At 45.6% G+C, this 23,312-nt stretch overlaps 1 protein-coding gene across 2 annotated transcripts in view; it reads left to right on the forward strand.

Annotated features, from left to right (window-relative positions):
* vps13b (vacuolar protein sorting 13 homolog B) overlaps positions 1-23,312 on the forward strand; it is a 339,886-nt gene that overhangs the window by 67,813 nt on the left and 248,761 nt on the right. For both annotated transcript variants that reach the window (XM_079164264.1, XM_079164265.1), the window contains exons 18-19: positions 14,183-14,317; positions 15,129-15,308. In XM_079164264.1, coding sequence (XP_079020390.1) covers positions 14,183-14,317; positions 15,129-15,308 — 315 coding nt within the window. The remainder of the gene's footprint in view (positions 1-14,182; positions 14,318-15,128; positions 15,309-23,312) is intronic.

The raw sequence follows: 23,312 nt of genomic DNA on the forward strand, positions 1-23,312 counted from the left end.
ATCATGTGCCCGACTATCATTTGACCAACACAAGCACATATCCAAAACTTTAGGCCTCCAAATACACACGTTCACACGAAACCCTCTGGCATAATCAACTCGTCCTGTGCCCAGTGTGGGGTAGTGGACCTGCAGCCAAGGGCAAATTAACTCTGAAACAGGTTTTATGCTTGGTGTCACCTAGGATGCCTTAATGGTCAAATAATACATTTTGCCCCTTGTTAAAGAAAGGGAGGGGAGCCTGAATTCCATAAAACAGTAGCATTTCTCATGACGGTAGCATCTGGACAGTCCTCAGGAGGGCCAGGGATTTTCCAACTCATTAGGATCATGTTGTTTGGTATGCCGTCAACATTCTCCCTCGGCCGAGCTGGCCAAGCTACCTTTTTCACCGTTGCGCGGCCGCCAAAATTTATGAAACCGGTCTCCCGTGGAGTGAAGTCAAATATTCCTCTCCCCCACACTCTCGCCTTGCTCTTGGAACGCGGCTGGAATAGAAACGCGGAGAAACATTTGCACATCTGGTCCGTGTGCTGGCAGGTTAGAAAAAAGAGCAGCAGGGGAAAAAAAGTTTAGGTTTCGCAGGCAAGAGAGTGAAGGGGGAATAGGTGATGTGTTGTGTAAGTATATGTTTTGCGGGGGGAAAATTCTGCAATAATTCCTATGATATAGCCAGAGATGTCTGGTGGCGTATCTGCTTTTGAAATTGCGGTGACACTCATGGGCCTTAAAGAAGATGTTAGCTGTCCCTATCCCTCTCAATCTCTGGCATGACAGCTTGAGTGCGGAGGAGAAATGGAAAATGAGGAAATGTGAAAGATGAGGAGCACAGGGAGCTGTTGTGAACTGTGCTCGCTGCAGTGCGTCTTCCTGTGCACCCAGGAAAACCTCGCTGAACAGCTTTGGTTCCTGTGGTTTTAGTCCGCACTGTAGCACCACGATGGGAGTTTGTTTGTTTAAGTACACGAAGGCTCACTGGAGGCGGTTCTCTTTACTTTACATCCTTTAAACCAGTCTAATGACAAACACGTTTAACACTGTTTAACTGCTGACCACTTACTTGGTCCTTCCGCGTGGTTAAAAACAGTGTTTGGAATCTTAGCGGTGGCAGATTCAGATCTGGATCCAGATTTAAACCCTGCGGTCGGTCGTTTGTTCTTGTGTCACCCAACCAGCAGCCATCAGGCCGCTGCCAGGACAGACAGAGCTCACACACACACACACACACACACACTGAACATGGCATACTAAACCTGTTCACTTCCATGTGCCTTTCTTTTTTTTTTTTTCATTCTTTTAGGAATTTCTCCTCCCTCATAGCCGTTTGATGTCACAGGGTTTTGCAATAGTGGAAGGTGTTTCATATCGAGGTCTAGCTGATAACACAGATGGTCAGTGTCCTTCGCGGGGGAGCCGTCCGGGTATAAGATTTAATTCCCTGTCCAAAAGGAAATTCCACGATTCAGCAAGAAGAGGGGGGGGGGGGACAAAGCTTCAGTTTTAATCTCAAGGTACTGACAGACTGTAAAAATGTTCTTCAAAGTAATTGGTGGACTCAGATTAAAAGCAACAGTCAAGAGACTTAAAATCATTGCAGCTGACTGGAACACAGCCACTAGAACTTGTAAGACTTGGAGTTTGTGCACTGGTCGGCTGCAGCTTCAGCGGGAACGCAGTGAAGCCTGTGTGGGACCACGTTACTGAAGTCAGAAAACTTTGAACGCCTCACAACCGTCCGTAGGACAGCGATAATTTCCCACGCTGTCGTAGTGAGTTTTCCTGCGGTGACGCATTATTCCAGCATTCTCCTTTATGCATTCCGGTGAAGCTCACGCTGGTGTTGTGTTTTATTGGGGAGCTCTGCAGCAAACGGAGTGTCATACTTCAATGTGTCCGGTTGTTTGATGAGGACGGAGAAGTCCACAGATCAGCCGGTTTAGTGAAATGTGTTTCAATTCAAACTACATTTGTCTTTAGTTTAGAGGCTATTATTTTAATGTTGTTTTGTATTTATTCTCATTATTCTCTACCCAAGATCCTCCTCATTGACAGTGTTTTGGTACATTTTGTAAATAGAAAAAAACCCATTCTTGAGTAAAGAGGTAGAAATGAAACACCAGAGTATGATTTACATTTTGTACTACCATGTCATTTGCAATGCCTTCATCATTTCAAGTGTGAGTTGTAAAAATAAATGTTATTTCGTCGTGTTAGTCTTTTGCTGCTTTGTCCTGCTGCATTCCTTCTTTACTAACTCCAGTTTTTGCTTTCCCAAAACCTGTTCTTTCTTTCTTCTTACCTGTTACTGTCGTTCTTTCTTTCCATCTTTTCTGAGCAACTCTATTCTACCAACTTTTTATTTTCTCTCCCTCTTATCTAATGTTGCTGAAATCATAATCTCACGCCATCTCATCTTCCCTCCTCTAACTCTGTGTATTTGTTTCTGTTTCTCCTCTCCTCCTGTGGCCACCAGCTCGTCCTCCGTGCTCCCTTTGTTTTTACTTCCCAGGATGCTTTGGTGGTTTCGCAGTAGTAGCAGCAGCAGCAGTAGTAGCAGCAGTGGTGGTAATAGCAGTAGAGAGGCGCCAGTAATTCCTGCCCTTCCACCGCTTCCAGCCACGGCTAACCTCAGTTCCAGCGACACACTGACCACAGTGACCTCCCACACGCTACTCCAGTCTGCATGCATTTGTGTGTGAGTGTATGCAGTGTGTTGCACATAAGTGTGTGAGCGTGGCTAATTTTGATTCAGGGAACATGTAATCTCAGGGCTCACATTCATTTCGTCACCTCTCAGTGCATCTCAATGAATATTTGGATATACAGTGGCTGAGAAGTCGGTATCAATTTGCATTGGTGTCTGTTCCGTGTTACTTTAGCCCAGAGTCTTTAGAAAACATGCCAAACTATGCATATGAATGCCTTTTTTTAATAAAAGCAGGACATATTCATAAATGACTGAATGAATATAACGCTTACTAAGTGTTTTCATAACTTCATAGTTGCACTCGGTCAGTGTCACAAGTAAAATCTAACAGGTTGTCATGCATACCAGGGACTTTTGATAAGGTCCTGTATTCTTTACATTGCCATGAACACACAGTATATGTGTGTTATCTTCTCCATGCTGATGATAGCATCATTGGATTTGGATATGTGGCTCACTGGTCTTTTTCACTTCAACAGGAGTATTTATAGCTCGGTACACAGTGATGAGTCTCAGAGCGCTCTTCAACCTGCAGATGGTACAACTCTGGCTACGACCCAGTGATCTCTCGTACTTGTATTCTAAATATTGCCTTTATTATCGCTATGTGAGAGTAATCACAGTCATATGTGTGTCGGGGCTGATTCAGCAGGAAATAGAAGTCTGGGTTGCGTCCATGGGTCCGTGACATTGCAGCAGACCCTCCAGACGACGCACAGAAAGGATGGGATGCTAATTATAAAAGACGGATGATGTTGCCTGTCCGGTCCAGTGGTAGAAGTGCTTCATAGCACGAGTCCTTTCTGCTTGTGCTATTTGCTTGGAAGTGACTTATGGCAGAGAAATATTTGACTTATTGTTTTTAGGTCATCCTCCACAAGGACTACACAATGATAGGTAAAATCGGCTTTTGGTCTGTTTGGCATATGAGAGTGACAGCTACAGTATGCACAAGTTAACCAATATCCCTCCCTTCATTTGAGCCAGACTCAGCTGTTTATTTCATATAAACAGGCTTTTTGCTGATCATTGTCCTCCCTAAATAAACCATTCTAAAACCAGTTCAGGATTGGCAAAAAGAAGTGGAACAGAAACTCAGCTCAGTGCCCATAAACTTTCTCTGCAGAGCAGCGGGGCTTAATCCATGCACTTCCCTCTTTTAGTGTCTTGCGAAAGGGCCGCGTTTTGAAACACAAAAGATCAAGGTCATTTAAACAAGCATAACATTGGCATTTCCACCAGTGATGGATTCCGCTTTAATGCAGCGACCACAGCTGCTTTCCTGGCCACAGAGCTCCGCGGTGGTCTGTTGTAGGACAAGAGGAGGGGCGGAGGGGGTCTAGTAGTAGAAGTTGGTTGGTGGTGGTCACCAGACGTGCTCTAGATGATTGCTGGGTGATATACGAGCTGTGACATAACTTCGACGTGACAGATATGGGGGGGGGGGGGGGGGGGGGGGGTGGCGGGAGGAAGAGAGAGAGAACGATATAATGAGCAGAATGAAAAATGAAAGCGAGGGTTGAAGGGAAAGGAGTGACAGAAGGGAGCAAATAAAGAGATTGAGAGCGAGGGACCTCAGTGCCCAGAAATTGGCCACTGGTCCTCTTTATTAAACCCAGCTTTTGCATCTTATTGAGTGTCAGGTTAGACACGCACACACGCACACACGCGCATAAAGAGACGTGCATAGGCACTGAGGCATGCCCATCTCCATCTCCAGCTTTAGCAAATCCTATATGTGCCCCCGACCTCGCAGCGTACGATCCCATTTAAGGCGAATGATGGCGAGTATGTTTGGATACAGCTAGCGCATGCTCTCAGCGACTAGAGGCATGTTGATGATAATAGTCCATGCTCTCACTCCGAACAGTATCTTTATTAAAACAAGTCTTATGTTTTTACAACTCCCCCCTACACATACAGCGGGGGATGGGGCGGCCGGGAAGAGAGAGAGTTGAAAAAAAAGACCGCTCAAGGTTACGTCAAGGAGACTTATTTATACTTTTTCCTTCACACTGATATTTCCCATCGCTCGGAAACAAGCGCGGCCTCCTAGAAGGCCATGTCAACGTTTTTTATGCGCTTTTGTGCTGCATGAAAAAACGCTGCGGCATAATAAGTGTCGGTGCTCGCTCTGTGTTATTGTTTGGGGAAATAGTGTCAGTTTCTTATCGCTCGGTCACCTCCTAATCCCTGGTATGCGGCGCGTTCAGCGTTGTCTGGTCTCAGAACGTACCCGTCTATCTTTCCTCCCTCTGTATTTCTCTCTCTACCCATAATGCAGCTGGTAGCGTAGTCCTGGCTATGAGAGGTTACACCATGCTCAGTTTTCCACCGTTTTCCTGAGCAGTTTTGGGCCGACACGTCCCTCTTACTCACAACCTTAACGTCTTCCATCTATTAATCGAGACAAGCCAGAGGAACATGCAGCTTTGCCCTGTCATATAGCGGGCCCATACACTTAGCTCATGGAGATTGTTTTGATAGTCCTTTTTCATTGTTCCACAATGAAAGCGATAGAAGGAAGGAGCTTTTTTTCCCCCTCGCTCTGCGGTTGTCACAAATGTCAGTAAAGAGATGGGAAGCCTAATGAAAACCCTGAGATGTCTGTTTCAGCGTGGCCCCGGCCCCCTCACTCAAGTACCCCTGCTTCTTTGAAGAGGTAACTTATTGGTCTGAGAGAAATCTCTGCCTGTCTACTTGTCTGCTTCACGGATTGACATCGGGGAAGGGAGGGAACGGCAGGAGAGATGGGCTTTTTCATCCGTATACGCAACCTTATTTCTGACATTAAAAACATGTCGTGTCAGCGTCAGAGACGCGATAAATAAATCTCGGATGGAACATGAGACGGTTCTTGTCAATGAAAACTTCAATGAGCCACAGACGGCCCCCGCTCCACTCCTGGCAGATTTGTGATGACGTTTTAAGTCAATCCAGACTCGGGCCTTCCTCCTTTTTCTTTGTCTTCCTAAAGGCTCTTTCTCTGTCGCTCGCTTCAGTCCAGACAGAACGAGAGAGGCCAATGCAGAACGGGAGTGAGTTGTGCTGCGTCGTCCCACAGTTGGACATCTAATTACAGGGATATTTCTGTCTTTAATGGGATGAGAGGAACATCAAAGGGCCTGAGGTCTGCTCCTCTGTTAAACAACATCTCAAGTTAATTTTCACCAAACAAACACATGCACACACACACACACACACACACACACACACACACACACACACACACACACACACACACACAATCATCAGGGGACATCAGGCTTGTCATTTCTGGACTAGATTATTCATTCATCATTCCCCCCCATCCTCACACTGTCCGCTGGCTTCTGGTGAAATATGATCTTTAAAAGAAATCAGAAGTCTACTGATAGTGTGCCAAGGGTTTTCTCTTTGTTTGAATAGTAGCCCACTTTTCTGTCACGGGAAATAAGATGGACATGGATGATCCCAGTACAGGATCTGCTCCCCTATCTGAATCATTGATGGTCTCTCAGAAGGCATCGTGCCACTTACCACTAAATCCAATATACCATTGGCACGGTACAGCACTTAAACTGGTGGTTGATGTCAAAGATCTGTCGTGCTTTTTAGAAACCTGGCGTGTCATCGCTAGTCGAGTAGGGTGGATTATTTAGCTGGCCGAGTTTGGGTAGAGCAGACTTTCAGTAGATCTAAGCATTTCTCATTTAGAGCTGGAACACACGACTCCAAAGACAATAGTCCTAATAAGCTCTTTACTTGCTGATGAAAATGAGTATTCCACTAATATTCCTGTTTACATACAGCCGTGCATATTACGATTAACCTAGAACGACCCCATGAAACACCCTCATCTCTGGGGACCAGAGAAACCCACGTCGTCTATAGAAACTATAGAAAAGAGGAACAGCAAGAGCCGCTTGTGCCATTTAGCCTCTTTGCATCAAAGTTTCCAAAAACCTGTTCACATCCAAGTCTTTCATAATGTTTAAAAGTGGGTTTCTGTTTCTCCTTCCGACCAGAAATGTGGGCTTTTCTTTTGGGCATCTCTACTCCAGATTTGCAAACTATTGGCTAGTTGGTTTGTGTTCACCGCACAGAGCTAGTCGTGGTCATGTAAGCGGAGTCAATGTGTCATCAATAGATAATGCATTAGGAAGTCAAGGTGTTCAGTACAGTTACAGTATGGTATTCATAGTTGTATTGTATATTATAGGGATGGCTCTACATTTAAAGATGTATTAGTCACTAAATAGAATAACTGGAAGGCATTAGAGCATATCTTTTTTTTTTTAATCCCAAAGTACATAATGGTGTAAAGAGTGAGACTCATCAGGGATACATTACATGTATTATATAATAAATAAGTAAAATAACAGCTTATTTGACAAGTAATTAAATAGCTTAACAGCATGTTTAAGAAGTCCACGTACGCACAAAGCAGAGAGCGTCACTGCGACATAAAACAAAATGCACTGTAAGTAGAACAGGCTTTAAAGCACCCACAGCAGAAGCTACTAAGCCCCGAATCAGTGACAGCCCCAAATAAATCTGTTTGTATTTATGTCATCTGGTAGTGTCTGCAGAGCTGGCTCCCCGCTGTGAGCCAAGCGTCCCCATCTAAGGGTAGCGACTAGTGCCGACTGAGCACATAGCTCTGCGTCACAAGGCCATAAATTTCCACTGCGACTCCCATTTGAAGTGCCTCGGCAGCAACGAAAAAAAAAAAATGCGTCACGTCTTGGCTCCCGCCACACACAGACACAGTCAGCCCCTGTAAAGCTGAGGACATAAATATTGATCTTGGTGGATCATTGATAAACAAGAGCTCTCTGCTTGATTTATCTTTAATACTGTTCCATAAGTTAAGCCTGAGAAAGAGAGCAAGTGTGAGTCGTAGTCACAGAGTCAGAGAGAGAGAGAGAGCAGTAATCCAGAGTTACGTTTCTGTGACGGAGGGGCTGGTTTTAGTGTCATTAGCTGCGGTCTGTCGTTTCGAGCATCTCTCTCTCGCGGTGGAACCACACTGGCATTCCGTCCTGGCTGCGACTTCAAAGTCAGAATGCCCCCGTTTCTTGCTCTAACCAAATTTGTCAGGGCAGCATTAGGCCGGGGATCTGGGAGATTGAGAGGCAGGCCCTCTCATCCAGAACTGTGTTTTAATGGCCTATCTCACCGCCGACTAATCATCTCTCTTACAAGTGGCGACGCGAGAATCCTCCATGTCACAGCACATGTTTCTCTATCACTCTCCGCACATCTGTCGCTCTGATTCTCTCATCATTCTCACTTCTTCTAAAACTCTTTTACTCGGTTTTGCTCTGCAATCCCCCCACCCCCTACCCCGTCTCCCGAACCCCACCTCCTGGGCCCATTAGTGTTGGCCAAATTGCTTCCGCATGAAGACTCCTTAATTGTGGTAATTCGGTGGCAGAGAGAACCAAGGGTTTGAATGTGCGGAGAACATGTGTCACTGCTTTAGTGGGCAGGCGGAAAGGCAGGCAGCACCTGGAGGGGATGGTAATCATGGAAATTAGACCCCCAGCCTCCGCTACCACTAGCACTTACACCCCATCACTGTCTTAATACCACCACCACCACCGTTACAGGCAGCATACCCCACCAATCTAACCTCTACTCAGTGTGTGTGTGTGTGTGTGTATAGACACTTGTTTGCTCGCCTCTTAAGGCCTTTACAAACCGGCTTGATTCACTCATCAATATATTTTTCAAACCGTTGTTTTCTTTCACACAGAACTCAAATTTGACGTGACGTGATTTCCTTGCGTAACGAGGTTCGATTTTTTAGCAGTGCGATTGAAGGTATCAACCAATCACGTTGGGCAGAACGGAGCTATTCAAAAAGTACATGATAGTGTGTAACAACTGGGAGGCTCAGTAATCTGAACCAAGGAGGTATTTCCTTCCTCCAATCATGTGAATGAGTGGCAGGAAGGCGGGGTTAAAGGGATAGATCTGGGTATCTTTATCCGAATTCTATACTCAGAACTTGAATTATTTTTCTTCATCCGCCGCTGAGCAACTTTCATAGGAATGTTTGGGGCCCCGCCTCCAATGCTGTATCCAGTTCTCTGTATATAGACATATACATTGCGTAACTCAGATTGCACTCAGAGCATTTCACTAAGAGGGAACTCGATGAAATAGTTTACAGTAGCTTAGGCTGTACAACAATTGACCTCAGACAGACTGCCAGGCGCTGCTCTGGGTCAACAAGCTCCTGTAGTGTGTCCTCTGCCTGTGGAAGCCTATTCAAACCTTTATTGAAAAAAATAACTGTTGCAAATTTGCGTCGCTGCCGGTATGACAATTTTGTATTCGAAACATTCGCAGGCGAGTTCACCCTGTTGCTGATAGAAAGTTTTGTTTCCACGAAAACTCTCATCAATCGAACACGTCTCTACCATCCTAAGAATCATTTTCTGCTTGCATATAAACAAGATTTTGGTTCAAAGTGATGCGTCTGCCCTGCAGACCCGTGCTCACCGACTGCCAAAGCTGCTCTCGTCTCAAATTTAACTGCGGGACCAAACCACTACTGGTTCACCTTGTCTGTTTTTCTGCATGTGTCTGTATTTTCGCTGTGTGTCAGTGCTGGGCACGGCGCCAGCAGTTCTCCTGCTCCTACTTACTGCTTCTACTTCAGCCCTTCCTGACTTAGGAGAGACAGTTATTGTTTCTGCATCAGCACTTAATGGCTCAGCTGGCTGCTTTTGGGTCTACCCAACTTGTCCATGTCTACCTCTCTTTCTGTCAGCCCCCCCTAGCTGCCGTGGGCCCGTTGCCAGACTTTGAGCTTTTAGCACTTTAGGTTCTCTTTCCTTCCCTGTCTGTCTTTGTCTCACTACTTGTCCATTAGGGCTTGGCGATAGTGTACATCCTCGTGTCAGCTGATCGTCATCACATTTAAAACGGATCCTTAATACATTAATACGTGCAGGGGGGTCAGGTTGTCCGAATAGCAGGGGGAACTCTTCACTCATGACTCTAATGTGACTGAGTGGAGGTGTTATACCTTGAATCATAACGCAGCTTTAGTAGCTGACTGAGCACATGCTGTCCCTTACTATCGTTCTATTTGTACTCGTGCTTCACCTTTACAGTTTAAGGTTTTGCGTCAGCTTGTAACGGCTCCTCTGGATGCTTTCTGAAGTTCAAGAACACGCATTTAAAATAACGCCTTCCTCATCTAGCAATAATTCAGTACCTTCATACAATGGTTCGTATGATATTGTACAAAAAGTAACTCCCCATTTTTCATGCATTGTTGTTACAAAAGCCAGCAACATGTGTCAACTTCTGCTCTCTACATGCATACGGCCTTTTCAAAATATACTTCCGTCTTCACGATCTTAGTTAAGTTTAGGCTACAATACTACTTGGTTAGGTTTAGGAAAAGATTGTCGCTTGGGTTAAAATAACGGAAGTGCTGCAACTACATTACGCAAGTTATGTGACAACTAATTTATCGTTGCCTTCTCGTTGGGAACGAACAGCGGTCTCCTGTCTGAAAGGTCGTTGGTTGTTGGACCCATCCAGCCTCTGTGTGTGCTTTTGTTTTCTTTACACTTCCTCGATCATGATTACGTGGATAACATACAAAATGATTTTGTGAGATATCCACACATCCCTGCGCTCTATTTGACGTGGGTTTAGCTATGAATAGTGGATGAGACCAGGAAGTATTATCACAAGTGTTTTGTTAATGCAGGCCGACACAAACGCGGTGCATCCTGTTTTAAAATGTAGCTTCGCTTGGTCTGGCGTAACGGGCAGACAACTTTCCCATGCCATTCCTCAAAGCAGTGAGCAGGACATGTTGGAATGTGTAAAACATGGCAACTCTGCAGATGTCCCGCACAGACACCGAGACATGTGCACGCCAACTATTAAGGTATGCAGAGAGCAAAGAAAAGCAGCCCTCACATCCCATATTGCCCCATCCATGTGTGTTTTCTCTCTCCTTTTTTCTCTGTTCTCTTTCTTTTTCTTTCTATCCCTCTGTATTCCTTCACTGACTTTCCATCCCTCCTTCCCCTCGTATTTTCCACACTCGTTCACGGCGCTCAGGATGGCAAATCCAGCTGCCCACAGTTGTCCTCGTTTGATGGACTGCTGTAGCCTCTGGCCCCTAGCTGTGTGTTTATGTACTTCTTGCACCTGCCCTCGCTTGAGGAGTAACAGCACCACACACATTCACTCACTCATACACTCAATCACACACACACACACACACACACACACACACACACGTCTGGCTGCAACACACACACTAATGCGTCTTGCATACATAAACCAAAGTGAATACCACGGTTAAGTCGACAAACTACCAACTCCTGTGTTTTTCCCTCTTCCTGCGTACCCCACTTTTTTTTTATAGTCTAACAGCTGGGCAATACATTGTCCAGAGCCCCCCCACACAACCACCAACCACCCCAGCAGGTGCACCGTGCCCTCTAGGACATCTACGTGGGCAACGTGGGATAGTGATACCCCTAGTTCCATTTATCAAAGAGTAAATAGAGCAGGGGGAACGGCCCCTGTTGAGTTCCAGATTGATCTTGCGCTTTCAACATCTCCATCTTTTCCTAAAGGAATGAAGTGCTCAAGGGAGCAGGCAGCGTGTGTGGAGGCCTACTCATCACTGTTGCAACCATTTCTCCTTCAGGACTGTTTTGAAAAAGGCCAATCGGTCACTGGGTCTGGATATCCGCTCTCCACCATATTCTGGGTACTTCAAGGGTCATATGTTTCTAGGTTCACTGAGACTCGCTCCATAATAAAGCCAAATGTCTGGAGCAATACTTTTATGGCATGTGTATGTAAGCTATATTGTTTCCAGGCAGGGCAGCCCAGCTTAATGTAGAGCCTATGTCTTTCTCTATCGCTCCCTCTGGTACTGGATCACATCAAATAACCCAAATGTCTGTACGTGCATATTTGAGCTTGCACATGCATGCCTCTCTAGAAATGGTCAATAGGGTCACAATTTGTTCTGAAAAATCATTATGTAAAAAGATAGGACCATGGCAAAAGTCATCTAAAACATTGAGAAAATTAGATTTAAAAAAGATCATCTAAAACACTGCTTTAACTGTTCTCTGAAACAATATGTGTGCTTGTATGTTCTTTGTATGTTGTACGACCACAACAAAACCCCCAGAAATGAATCCTTGTGGTCCTTAATTCTTTAACAGATTCATCATTTTGACAGTAGTGTCCTTTCTTTGAACAGTAATTAAAGGTAGGTGTCGGGCTTATCCCTTAAAAACACATTGATATTTCTGCACGTAACATACAGTGCAGCTGAAATAATCCACCAGATCTACACTTCACATGGAACATCTGTCCTGTAGAGAAGCAGGTAACTGGAGCCACAGAGGGACACGCAGCACCGCTCTGTTTGACCTGCAGATACATTAAGGGGCAGGGGGGGAGACATAGGGAGGGTTATTAACATCCCCATCTTCCATCTGGGCTGATGGAGGGCCTCTCAGACAGCAGGTGAAGAGGTTGCTGGGTAATTTGTCTCATAGAGAGAGAGAGAGGGAGAGGGAGAGGAGGGAAGTCAGCGGTTAGGGATTTTAGCAATTGGCAGTAATTCTCCAGGTTAAATGTGCCGTGTGTACATGCTTGTGTCTACTTGAATCCACACTGCCTGCTGTTTTGCATTCAAACTACTATTCCAACTATTAGCTGATTGGGAATACCAACTGCAAACAGAGCTACGATGTGCTCATTTTTGTGTTAAACAACCTTCCCAACCTAAGCGAGTTTTGTAGTGATTTGACCGTACAGACAGAGGAAAGGGGGGAGGAGATAAGTGGGGAGTAAGAAGAGTTTATTTACAGCTAGAAGAGTTAAATAGTAAGAAATGTAGGACAGGAAGTCAGAGTAAGTGGATGTGGATGAAAGAAAACTTTAAGATGTCCCGACCAGCTTCTTTTTTCTGGTAGCTTCGGGAACTGTTGCCAAATAATGACCTGTTGTGCTTTCATAGCCGCAGCAGTAGGCAGTACATCCCTGGTGTCCATCTGCTTCATTTGTTCTGGATCACCTTTCCTGTATTTGTGTTTACATTTGACTTGTGAGCTCCTCCTTGCGCCACCGATCTGTGAACTCAGTCAGAAAGTGCTGCGGACACTTGTAGGAAATGAAGTGCTATCGCCGTTATAAAAAGGTGGGATTACTGTAAGAAGCGAAGCCTTGCTGGAACAGGTGATGTAAGAATTGAATGTGCTTCCTGGAAGAATGTAGCATGTGATGGATGGGCCCTCCTCTCCTCTCTCAACAAGCGCTTTGGCACCGAACGCCCCAAAACTCTGCAGTATCTTTTAGCCGTCCAGCCATTCCTCCCTCCCTCCTCTTGTTATGTGTTTGAAATTGCCTCTCACCATAGAAATAACATTGACATATCATAATGACCAGAGTGTAATCCACCCCCCTACCCCCCACCACCACACTCCTTCACACAGTGCAAACAGTTTCATTTTGGAAAGATGGCAGACGGTGGGTTCTTCCACACTGTGCTGCCATTAGGAGAACTACTCATAGAGCGAGGAGCACTGGAGGCTCCTGTGATGTAATGCTGCTGTTAGGTGAGTTGTAGTTGACACTAAGCTGGATGCTGGTGTGACTGCATTGGATATTGTTTTGGAAAGATATATCCTTTATATTGGCCCATTACTCACACTCCTAATAGTCCCTGTTATTCAACTGAAAGTCATTCAACCCAGTAGATTTAGTGGGAACTTGTAAAACATTTAAAACAGGCACTTCACAATTTAAGGTTGTTTTTTTTATGTCTTTTTATACCCTTGCTGGTCACTTTTGTAAAACCATATTGCTGTGATTGTTGAGACGTTGCTGCAACCAAAAGTCCCATCAGTGTACTGTAAATGCTCCCACAGGAAGCTGTCTAAATCCAGAGGGATCAAAATACAAATAAAATGTACCGCTTTTAAATCACACCCCGTCAGTTTGTACTCACAGATAACTAAAGCATTAAGTCATAAACATTTCAAATGTATTGGGGACTGACCTAGACTGTAGCAGAACGAAGACGTCAGGTGCTGATGAAGGCGTATCAAACATGAGAGTAAAATGTGTTATTTATTTATTGTAGCTTTGGGGGTCAGTTCTTTTATGTTGGGGCAAACTTTAACAGCTTACTATAAAATCTAAAAGTGTTTTTGTCATTATGGTAAGGAGACACACCAACAGGTTAACCTTGCAAACAGAGGGCACCACGAGTATCCCTGAGAGGCGAGATAAACGCCTGGTGTTGGTGATATCAGCGTTCTGGAGCACCTGGTTTCTCACAACTCTGGGAGAGACGGACAGAGAGGGAAAGAAAGGGGTCAAGACCAATTAAAGGCCAATCAAGTGTTAAACGAAGCCACGGCAGCGGTGTTTAAACCTTCCCGGACTGCACTTCATTTTCACTCTGTTTGTGTTTTTTTTTATTAGGTGTGAAGTCTCCGGGCCCGTCACCGACCCTCGAGGGCTCGGTCCAAAACCTGGAGCTGAAGCTCTGCAGCCGTGCGACGGTGAAATGCGCCTCTGGAACCGTGGGAGCCGTAAAAGTGTGCGCCAGGACCCCAGGTGTGTGCAGCTGTGCCCTGTTAAAACTTTAGTGCCTGTGTAGGAGGGAGAGAGCGAGACAGACTAGACTCTTCTTTGACTTTCTTTTTGAATCGTAGGCTACTTTTACACACTTCGCTCTCTTTCTCCCGCTCTATCTTCATCTTGATTTCCTTCCAGCTCTGGGATTGGGTCGCTGTTTTTTCTCCCGGGGGTGCTGTCATTGGGCTCTGGCCATGTCTTTGATGGCGACGATGTTACTGGAGCTAGTGTCACAGCACGGGGTCAAACTGCACACATGATGTCAGGCAGATTATAACATCTATTGCAGCTGTCAATATAGAAATACAAAGAGGGGAAAAAATCATGTGCAGTTCATTTTCTTATTTCAAAATGAACATCTACAGGGGATGCACATATAAGAGAAGGCAAGTAGTACTGTCCATTTGACATATTTTGTTTCTGCAGCACTGTGATAACATTTTTTGCATTTTTCCCTCAGATTTCATCTGCAGTTTCGTCATGGATGACATGCCCTCTTTTACTTGTCTCTTGTTGCTTTGTAGGCCCAAACTGTTGATTTATTTGCATATAAATGCTGGAATTTATGTTAACATAGCTACTAAATTAATATCAAAACCCTTTAAGCACAAACTGTTTTCAATATTTGGGGTATTATCTTCTCTAGTTTAATACACTAAAAGACAGTTTACGTATGGCATTGGGATTTTGTTTGTAATCTGTCAGGCATTAAAGTCAAGAACGTTTTTAGAAACTGTGTTCACTGGGGGAGTTTCAATATCTTAATTAGCCTTTAACCCTTGTGTCTCAGGTTCGGGAGAGGGTGTTAAGGAGAAGCTGGTTCCTCTGATTCAGGGCCCATCCGACACCAAAGAACTCCACATGAGCCGCTGGCTCAATGAGATACGCAAACCTGAATCTCTGCTGGCTCCTGACCTGCTGGCCTTTTCTGTTCAGGTCCCTCAGCAAGGAGAGGACTGCAGGAACTCAGGTAGAGGCTTATCCAATGTTGCAACATGTTGCAAGTGCATGCACTACAGCCTCTCCCCTTCCTCTCCTCTTCTCCTCTCCTCTCCTTTCCCCTTTCTCTTGGCTCTCCTTTGCTCTCTTTTTTCCCTGCATCTATCATTGTACATTGCTCTGTGGATTTCTGATTGGACCTATTTTTCAAATCACAAATCACCATACCGCATTGATACATCATTTGTTCTAGCTGATTTTCCGGTGGTGTTTGTGGTGTGTGGACTTGTGACGGGCACTAATAGTCCATATTCCATCTCAATTATTGGTGATCTAATGCGAGAGTCTCGGTTTGTTTGGGTCGTCATATTTTCCTTCCCCCTTTAATGTCATGCAATGCCCCTTTTCAGTTATTTGTTTAGTAAAGCCGATAAGTGTTTTCCACTCCCGTATCCTTGAGGCAGGGCTGGCAACGCGGCGCCTCTTTACAGGCAGCATGCGTTCTCTAAACAGCAGTTAGTCTCTGTCAGCGCCGGGCCGAGCTGGCTAACAACAGCTAACCACTCCGAGGATTGCCGTGGAAGGCTGCGCTGATGTCAGGTTGCAGTTTTTGATTGCGTTCTTAGACCACGGATTATATTTCTGGTGTGTGGGTGTATGCGTGTGTGTTGTAAAGGGAGGGCGGGGGATTTTTCAGTAACCCTGCAATTCAGATTTCAAAGCTCGGAGTGCTGTAGTGCTTGATTTACTCGACCCTTTAGCTGGATATTTAGTGACTACAACTCTGTGCAATCTTCAGCAGTAGCCAGGTTTGTCACCGGTATTCTCTCAAGCCAAAATGGATCCTGTAGAGCATTCTTCTACGGCGTCACGAACCTCTCCTCCCCACCTGCAACTGTAACTACTTGTCTTATCGGGCAGCTCTACTGGGCTCCCAGGGAAGATTGATGCCTTTGGAAGTAGATGTACTTGACGGTGTCTAAAAGGTGAGTCTCTTAAAGTACACTCTGGGCTGTTATCCCAGCAGAACAGCAGATCCATGAGAAGCCAGGGGTGACAATGTAAAACAATACACGCCCAGTATTTTGTCTTCGGAGTCACAACTGTACATCACTTTTAACACAGTGCTGTGTAAAAAGCCCAGAACCTGAGTCGTATCAGGCCCTGGGGCCCTTAAACATGTCAGCACCGAGACGGAGATAGAGCTGGCCCTCAGGTGGTTTCAAACATCGAGGAGAAGATCCAGCTGTAGCTCAGAGCGAAGTGAAGTAAGAAGATAAGTACGCTTTAGAGACGGTGGGCCAGGGACTCCAGTCCACTGCTGTTTGAATGTCACCCCCAGTCAATCACTGTCCCATTGCTAGTGAGCAGAGGGCCCAGGACACTGCTATAAATTGAAAAAGCAAGGCAGGGTAAAGCTTCCATTACATAGGCAACTCACAGTTTGACGAATGCGAGGACGTTCGTCGAATAAATATCCAGCGAGCTGCAACGACACCAGAGTAGATTTTAAAAGCAACGCTGCGTTTGTTCCACCCTTCACTGCCTTCACAGACAGAGACGGATACTTTTAGGAAACTCTGGTGAATTCTATTTAGTGCACCGCCTCAGACTATTACTTTGATTTAGGGAGCATATTATTTCAGCAAAGCAATGGCTCATAAAGACAGTACATATTTTTGAATATTAAAACCTGATCTGAACACAAACCAGAAGACGGAAAGGAAGCAAAAAAGAGGGGGAGAGGGAAAGAAGATGAAGGTGAAAAGGGAGGCGTGTGTGTGTGTGTGTGTGTGTGTGTGTGTGTGTGTGTGTGTGTGTGTGTGTGTGTGTGTGTGTGTGTGTGTGTGTGTGTGTGTGTGTGTGTGTGTGTGTGTGTGTGTGTGTGTGTGGTGTGGGGGGGGGGGGGGAGCTGACTCCCAGAAGCACTGGATATATCTCCAGCAGATGTGGAGCAGTGGAGGCCTGCACTCCTTCTCATCACTGCCTCAAAACTCTCCCCCTCTTCTGTGTTTAATGTTCTTTGTTTCTCGCTTTCTTTCTTTCTGTCTGCGTGTCTCTTTCGTCTCTGAACCTCGTTTGTTGTTTTTAATCTGAAATCTAGTCCGTCTCTCCCTCTTTCTGTTCTTCAAGCATGCATCTCTGTTCCTTTCTTGTGTGTTAGAAGTCTGTCGAGGCATTAATTCCTCATGGCTGGTGGGAGGCACAAAGGAACAAACTTAAATGAATAAAGAGCAATTTGAAGCAACATTTTCACTTTTCACATGTTTAATACAAAACGCTGCAGAACAGCTGACACACTTACACACACACACTTAGAGTATTTCTGCCAGAAACTTTTATCTGCAATATACCTGTCAATACAGTCAAACAGCCAGCAGCGCAGCTTGACAGTAACAATATCACCAGACTGGAACGTTTCTCTCTCTGTCTGCACATATGTGTGTGTTGCGTCAAACACGCTGTTGAAGGAAGAGCTTGCAAAGTTAGTGTGTGTGTGTATGTATGTGTGTGCGAAGGCATTTTTGGGTGTCTACTTATAAGCCTGTGTTTTGTGGTCAGGCTTACATCAAAGCTCTTGGTCAGTCCACATGTCCCATGTCCCCGCTGTCATCCGGAGGGTGACTGGGAGCCTGTTAGAGCCGTGCTAATGGAATGATGGATGCAACGCCTCATTCAGCCGGAGATGAAAGGTGGAGCAGCACCACTCCAAGTGGGCTGCACCCTTTCGCTCCCAAAAGGCCCGACTTGAGGCGCTCAACGTTTTTTTGTGATCATGACATTTCTGAATTGCTTGGAGCACTTGGCCTCGGCATCAAACGCATTTTATTCCTCCCATGTGGCTCCGTTGATTCCATTTAGTGAATTCTTAAAGCGTGATCGTTATACATGGGGCGTAGGGCCGGCGGAGTAGAGGAAAGCTCACTCCTTACACCATAGACATGCCGAAAACATTAAGACATAATGAGCCGCAATCAACTTTTATATTCCATTTTTCATTTGATTCGTTGCTTCTGTTTTTTTGCAGAGATGCAACGTGAAAGTGGACTGTGGGATCCGTCCGCCCAATTCTTAAAGCATAATGTTTATTTAAGGGGGGGTGGGACATCTAGCAACCAGTGTGTCGTCACAGAAGTGTTTGAGTTCATAGATTCACATGCCACGGCGCTTTCTCGTATGTGCCTTATTTTTGGTGCAGGTGATTGACTGCGGTTGATTGTAAGTGGAGGGAAGCCCTGCCTTCAGGGTTTCCCCACTGGTCGTGGATGTGTGATCCCTGCGTTATCTCATTTCTTAGAGGACGTGACAGGCTCTGGAAGTTGCCAGCGCTTTCCTTACGGATCCTTTAATTCATCCCAGAGGCCATTTCCTCCATGTCTTACATTTTCCTTTTTATTTTCTTAGCGCTCAGAAAGGCCCAGATCTTCTCAGGTCTCCTCTGATACAATACAGTTGGTCTCGTAGACAGCCAATCACACGAGTCTCTAGAGAGCACTCGTGTCTTGACCTCTTTCTATGACACAGTTGTCGGCCTGAAATATTTTTAGAACAAACCCCAAAGCCCATCGGGGAATGTTCATTTTCATGTCACTGAAGAAACGGTAGTTTAGATAATCAAGCGCGTGGTCCGGCATTTTAACGGCAGCATTCACACACGTTTTAATCTACTCTCTATATCGCTCTCTCGCTCTCTGTTTCTTTCAAATATGGCCAGTGACATCTGTTTTCTGTCTAATTGTTTACCAGTGAAAACGAAATTCCAGCTTACTTAGAAAATGAAGAGATTGGGTCGGGGGTGGCGGTTGGTGGGAGTCCCCATACACTTGCAGAACTCCTGCGGATCCAGACCAATGTGTTTTCGTTCAACGGATTTGAGGTTGGAACATTCTAATAAATTAAACACAATTAAAGGCGTGGGTTTTAACGCAGAAGAACTGAGCAGCCCTGCTTTCAAATGCCCTCTTTTATAAGTCCTAAGGCGTATAGCCGTTTTTATATCATGCCGTTAACCCTTCGCATTACAACTTGACAGTCCTAGATCATTTCTCCTAATTGAGCGGCCGTTTCAGATAAAATCATTTTGGCAGTTGCACCAAAACAAAGTGGTCTCCCCACTTATTTCTTTTAATGTGATTCATGCATGCACTCTCCCAACCATTAATGAAAAATCGATGGCATTATTGAGCGAGGGACAGAGCAGGAGGAGTCTGACTCGGGGTGAGGCGGTCACTTTAAAGTCACAGCGGGCAGCGATCCAGGTTGGCAGGCTGGATCAGAGGGGCACAGGTTAGTCTTCCACATGGGCCCAGCTGAGAGCCAGGGACATGTCATCCTGCACTAGCACACACCTGGCCCGTGTTCCTCGACTGATATTAGATCTATAAATTATTTGTGGATTTAATCAGAGTCGAGCAAAGATCACAAGGACCAGAAATCCTTGGCTGTGTCATTCCAAGTGACCTCCTGAGCGTAAATTATCACTACCGCTCAAAAGACAGCTTGATCATCTCGATCCACGGACAGTGGCTGGCCGGCTGGCTGGCTGGCTGGCCGGCTGGCTGGCTATCCTCCTTGGCTTGGTTTTGGGCCTGTCACTGCTGATGGATGGTGAAGACTAAGGGGGGCTCTGACGGGGCCGGTGTGAGGGAGTAGAGGGGCCAGAGGGCGTGCGAGGAGCTGGGGTTTATGCCGAACCTCAGGGTGAGCGGCAGCCTGCAGGTGTCCCCCCCCACCACCACCACCACCCTCCTCCACCCCCTGAACTTGCATCAGGGGAGGAGGGACCAACGGGTCGGGTGGGCTTTATGATCACAGAGAAGACAAAAAAGTGAGAGAGAGTGAGGGATAGCATGTGTTTTCCCCAGGCACGCCAGCAGCTGCGAGACAATGATTTATGCTTTTCTCAGAACTCTGGGATCTCAAAATGTTACATTTAATCAAGCGCACTGAGAGCAGAGCAAATGTTAAAGATGTTCCCCATAAAGCCCTCCAGTTTTGATCTCTTTACCATGCCATGGGAGCTGTGGGAATAGGGGAACAAAGCGATCTTTAATCTTAATTTAAACATATTGGAGGGAATTATGAAAGCTACATGGAATTAATCCTTGGAGAATTCCACGGGCGCGGTAATACTCAACATATTTCGTTCCCTAATAGATATTAAAGCTGTTTTCTCCTCAATTACTGTTCATATTAGACAGATGGAAGCAGGAAAATGTTCCAGAGTTTGAAGATTTATATGGAATGAAGTCCGCTTTTCAACGCTGAACCACTTTGTTTACACTGTGACATAATGAAGCTACAGTTTTTAAAGAAAACTAAATATGTTCCCACTGGTAGTTAGTGTCAATACTTGCACAAATTCACTAACACAGTTTATTTAGAAACATTAGTTTGAGTGTCTATCCACATATTTAAGTGTGAGAGACCTGTCCACAGCAGTCACAAACAGGTGGGATCTTACAGTAAGACTAATGAGAGCAGGTGGGAATGAAGTGCCACCTGACTTTGATCTGACCGTTTCTCACACACACATCACACATGCACGCTCCACGCTCACATGCGTACGGTTGGAAACACTTGCCGCACATGATCCCCCCGCCTCGTCTCTGAAGCTGTGGCCTGCGAGCAGGCCGCTCCGACACCGTAGATGGGGTGTGAATTGTGGGATCTCCCTTGGTAGCCTCCTCCATTACAATCTTTCAAAGGCCTGCCGTGCTTTCGTACGTCCATCTATCATGCTCCTTTTCCCTCCTTTGCATGTGTTCACTCACTCCATTGAGTGTTAAATCAACAGTCTGGCTTTGTCTCAGGCAGCAGCTTGATGGCTTTAAGCTGCTTGCCTGAACTTTCTCTGGCTGATGGACCTACAGTAGACCAAACGGTACTAAAAATACATTTATTTTACATCCTTGTGAGAAAACACGAGAGGAAATTTCTTAAGCTAGTCTTGTAGGTAATGTGATAAGCTTTGTAGCAGTTGAGAACTGACCAAAACTTTTTTTAACACATATTCGATAGACAAGTACTTACGTTAGAGTGAATGGGAAAGTACTTACATTAGAGTGTGACTGGGAAATAATGTGTATATATCTAAACAGTATATATGTATACAGCATGCAAATTGAAATGGGTCCCTTCTCAATGTTACATTTAATTCAGGTGCATGAAACTTGGCCGTAAGGGCTTGTTCCATTTGTTTATTTGCTTAAGCACTTCATAACTTCCTCGACAGTCTGTTTAATCTTCAAGGCAGCCGCTCTCATCGTGTCTCGTCAGTCAGTGTGTGAAGCGGAGCAGGTAATGTGGAGATTAGACCCGAGGGAAACCACTCAGAGCCGGCTATTGAGGTCAATCACGGCCCATTACTGGAGCTGTTCATCTGTGAAGTGTCGGGCTACTTAGGCCACTCTCACAGTGCTTAAAGCCCGGCTGGAGTGTGAGGCTGAGGGGCAGGGGGCAGCGACTGGGTACAAGGGGCCGAGGCTGGAGACGGGGCTGGCTCAGAGTGTGACTGGGGCTAAAGCTGCCGTTTGGGCTAGCCTTCGCCCTTGCATGATATCACTGCTCCCATGCGGCCGCTTGGCATCGGCCATTTTACATCCTTCCTGAGAATGATTGTCTCAGTTTATCTCAGTTGCAGATTGTAAATGGTCAGAGGTTGGTGTTTGTGCCCGGAGAGTAGATGGAAGCAAATGAGGCTTAAATGATCCGTGTGGGGGACAGTTGGTCATAGCAACAGTAAAGAAACGGAGGACACCAACCAGGAAATGGAATATAAATAGGAGTGTCAAACATAACACAGCTAAGAGCTAGCAACGTCAGGACAAATATTGTAAACATTAATCAATGAAAATGATGGTGATATATAGCATATTATCAGACGGTGGTCATGAAGCAGGGAGGTTTAGCAGCGCTGCGTGTAGGACTGGGCTGAAGCTGACTGCAGCTTAGGGGAACACAGTGGTCAAACGAGAGGCTTTTTTCTGCTGTTAGCTGTCACAGTTAGGCACCACGGCGGTGTGTAAGTGAGTCAGATAGCGATGAAGATTTAGCCTTTGAGTGTGAAGAGAGGTCATTCTGGGTCACCACCGATCTACTTCTAAAAGCGCTCGTCCATGTCGGCCAGGGTCCGAGGGAAGGAGAGCAGAAGCGTTTTTTAAACCGTGTGAAAGTGGAGCCGATATTAGCTCATCAGCTTCATTAAGAAGAGCTCTGTACAATACATTTAAAGATGGCACGCATGTGCAGAACATTTTCCTTTAGCTTGTTAGCTAAATACAAAAAAATAATCTCTCTATAAGGCAGCTGAGATGGACTCTTGGGAAAGCAGCTGTCTGCCAGCTCACATGAGACATACAGTACTGTTGGTCGGACCTAAAGCTTAGCTTTCCTTGAGAACACTAATGTCATCTTTAGGTCGATAGATAGAAGCTCAGGTCGTCAGCAGGCCTCTTTTACTGTTTTTATGCAGGTATTTAACAGGGTCATTCTCTGGAAGCCATCACAGAGCGGAGAACCAGAAGGAAGCGTGGTAGTGTTCAGAACGTCTTCTGTTCCTGCAGCAGTTTGGCTTTTCAGCTCTGTCCTTTCCACTATTCATTCCTTCACTGTATGTAGCAGCTACCCGCGCTGTTGTCGTCTGCATGCCGTTTGCGTGGTTGTACATTAGCCTTTTATGTCTTTGGCAACAGATGAGCAGCATCTCATTCAATGTTAAGTTTTTTTAATGTTCTACTCAAACTGAAACAACACCTGAAGTAGTCTCCCTTGTACAGCCTTTTCCTGCGTCTCTGGTTCTCCTCTCTGTGGGGACGGGGGAGATGCTCGCCCTTGGTTACTCAGCAGCTGGAAAGTAGTAATCTAGCTTGTCAGCTACTGGGCGTAATGTAATTCCCAGGGCACCCTGATTCATTTCCCGCTAAGGTGCAATTCATTTTTAATGTTTGTCAGTGAGGCATTCAGTGAAGAGCCCAACTCAAGTCCCCCCCAGTTCTATACACTCCCATCATTTCAAATTCCCATGTGACTGCAG

Source organism: Pholis gunnellus, assembly GCF_910591455.1.
Source record: "Pholis gunnellus genome assembly, chromosome: 8".
Classification (NCBI taxonomy): Eukaryota; Metazoa; Chordata; class Actinopteri; order Perciformes; family Pholidae; genus Pholis; species Pholis gunnellus.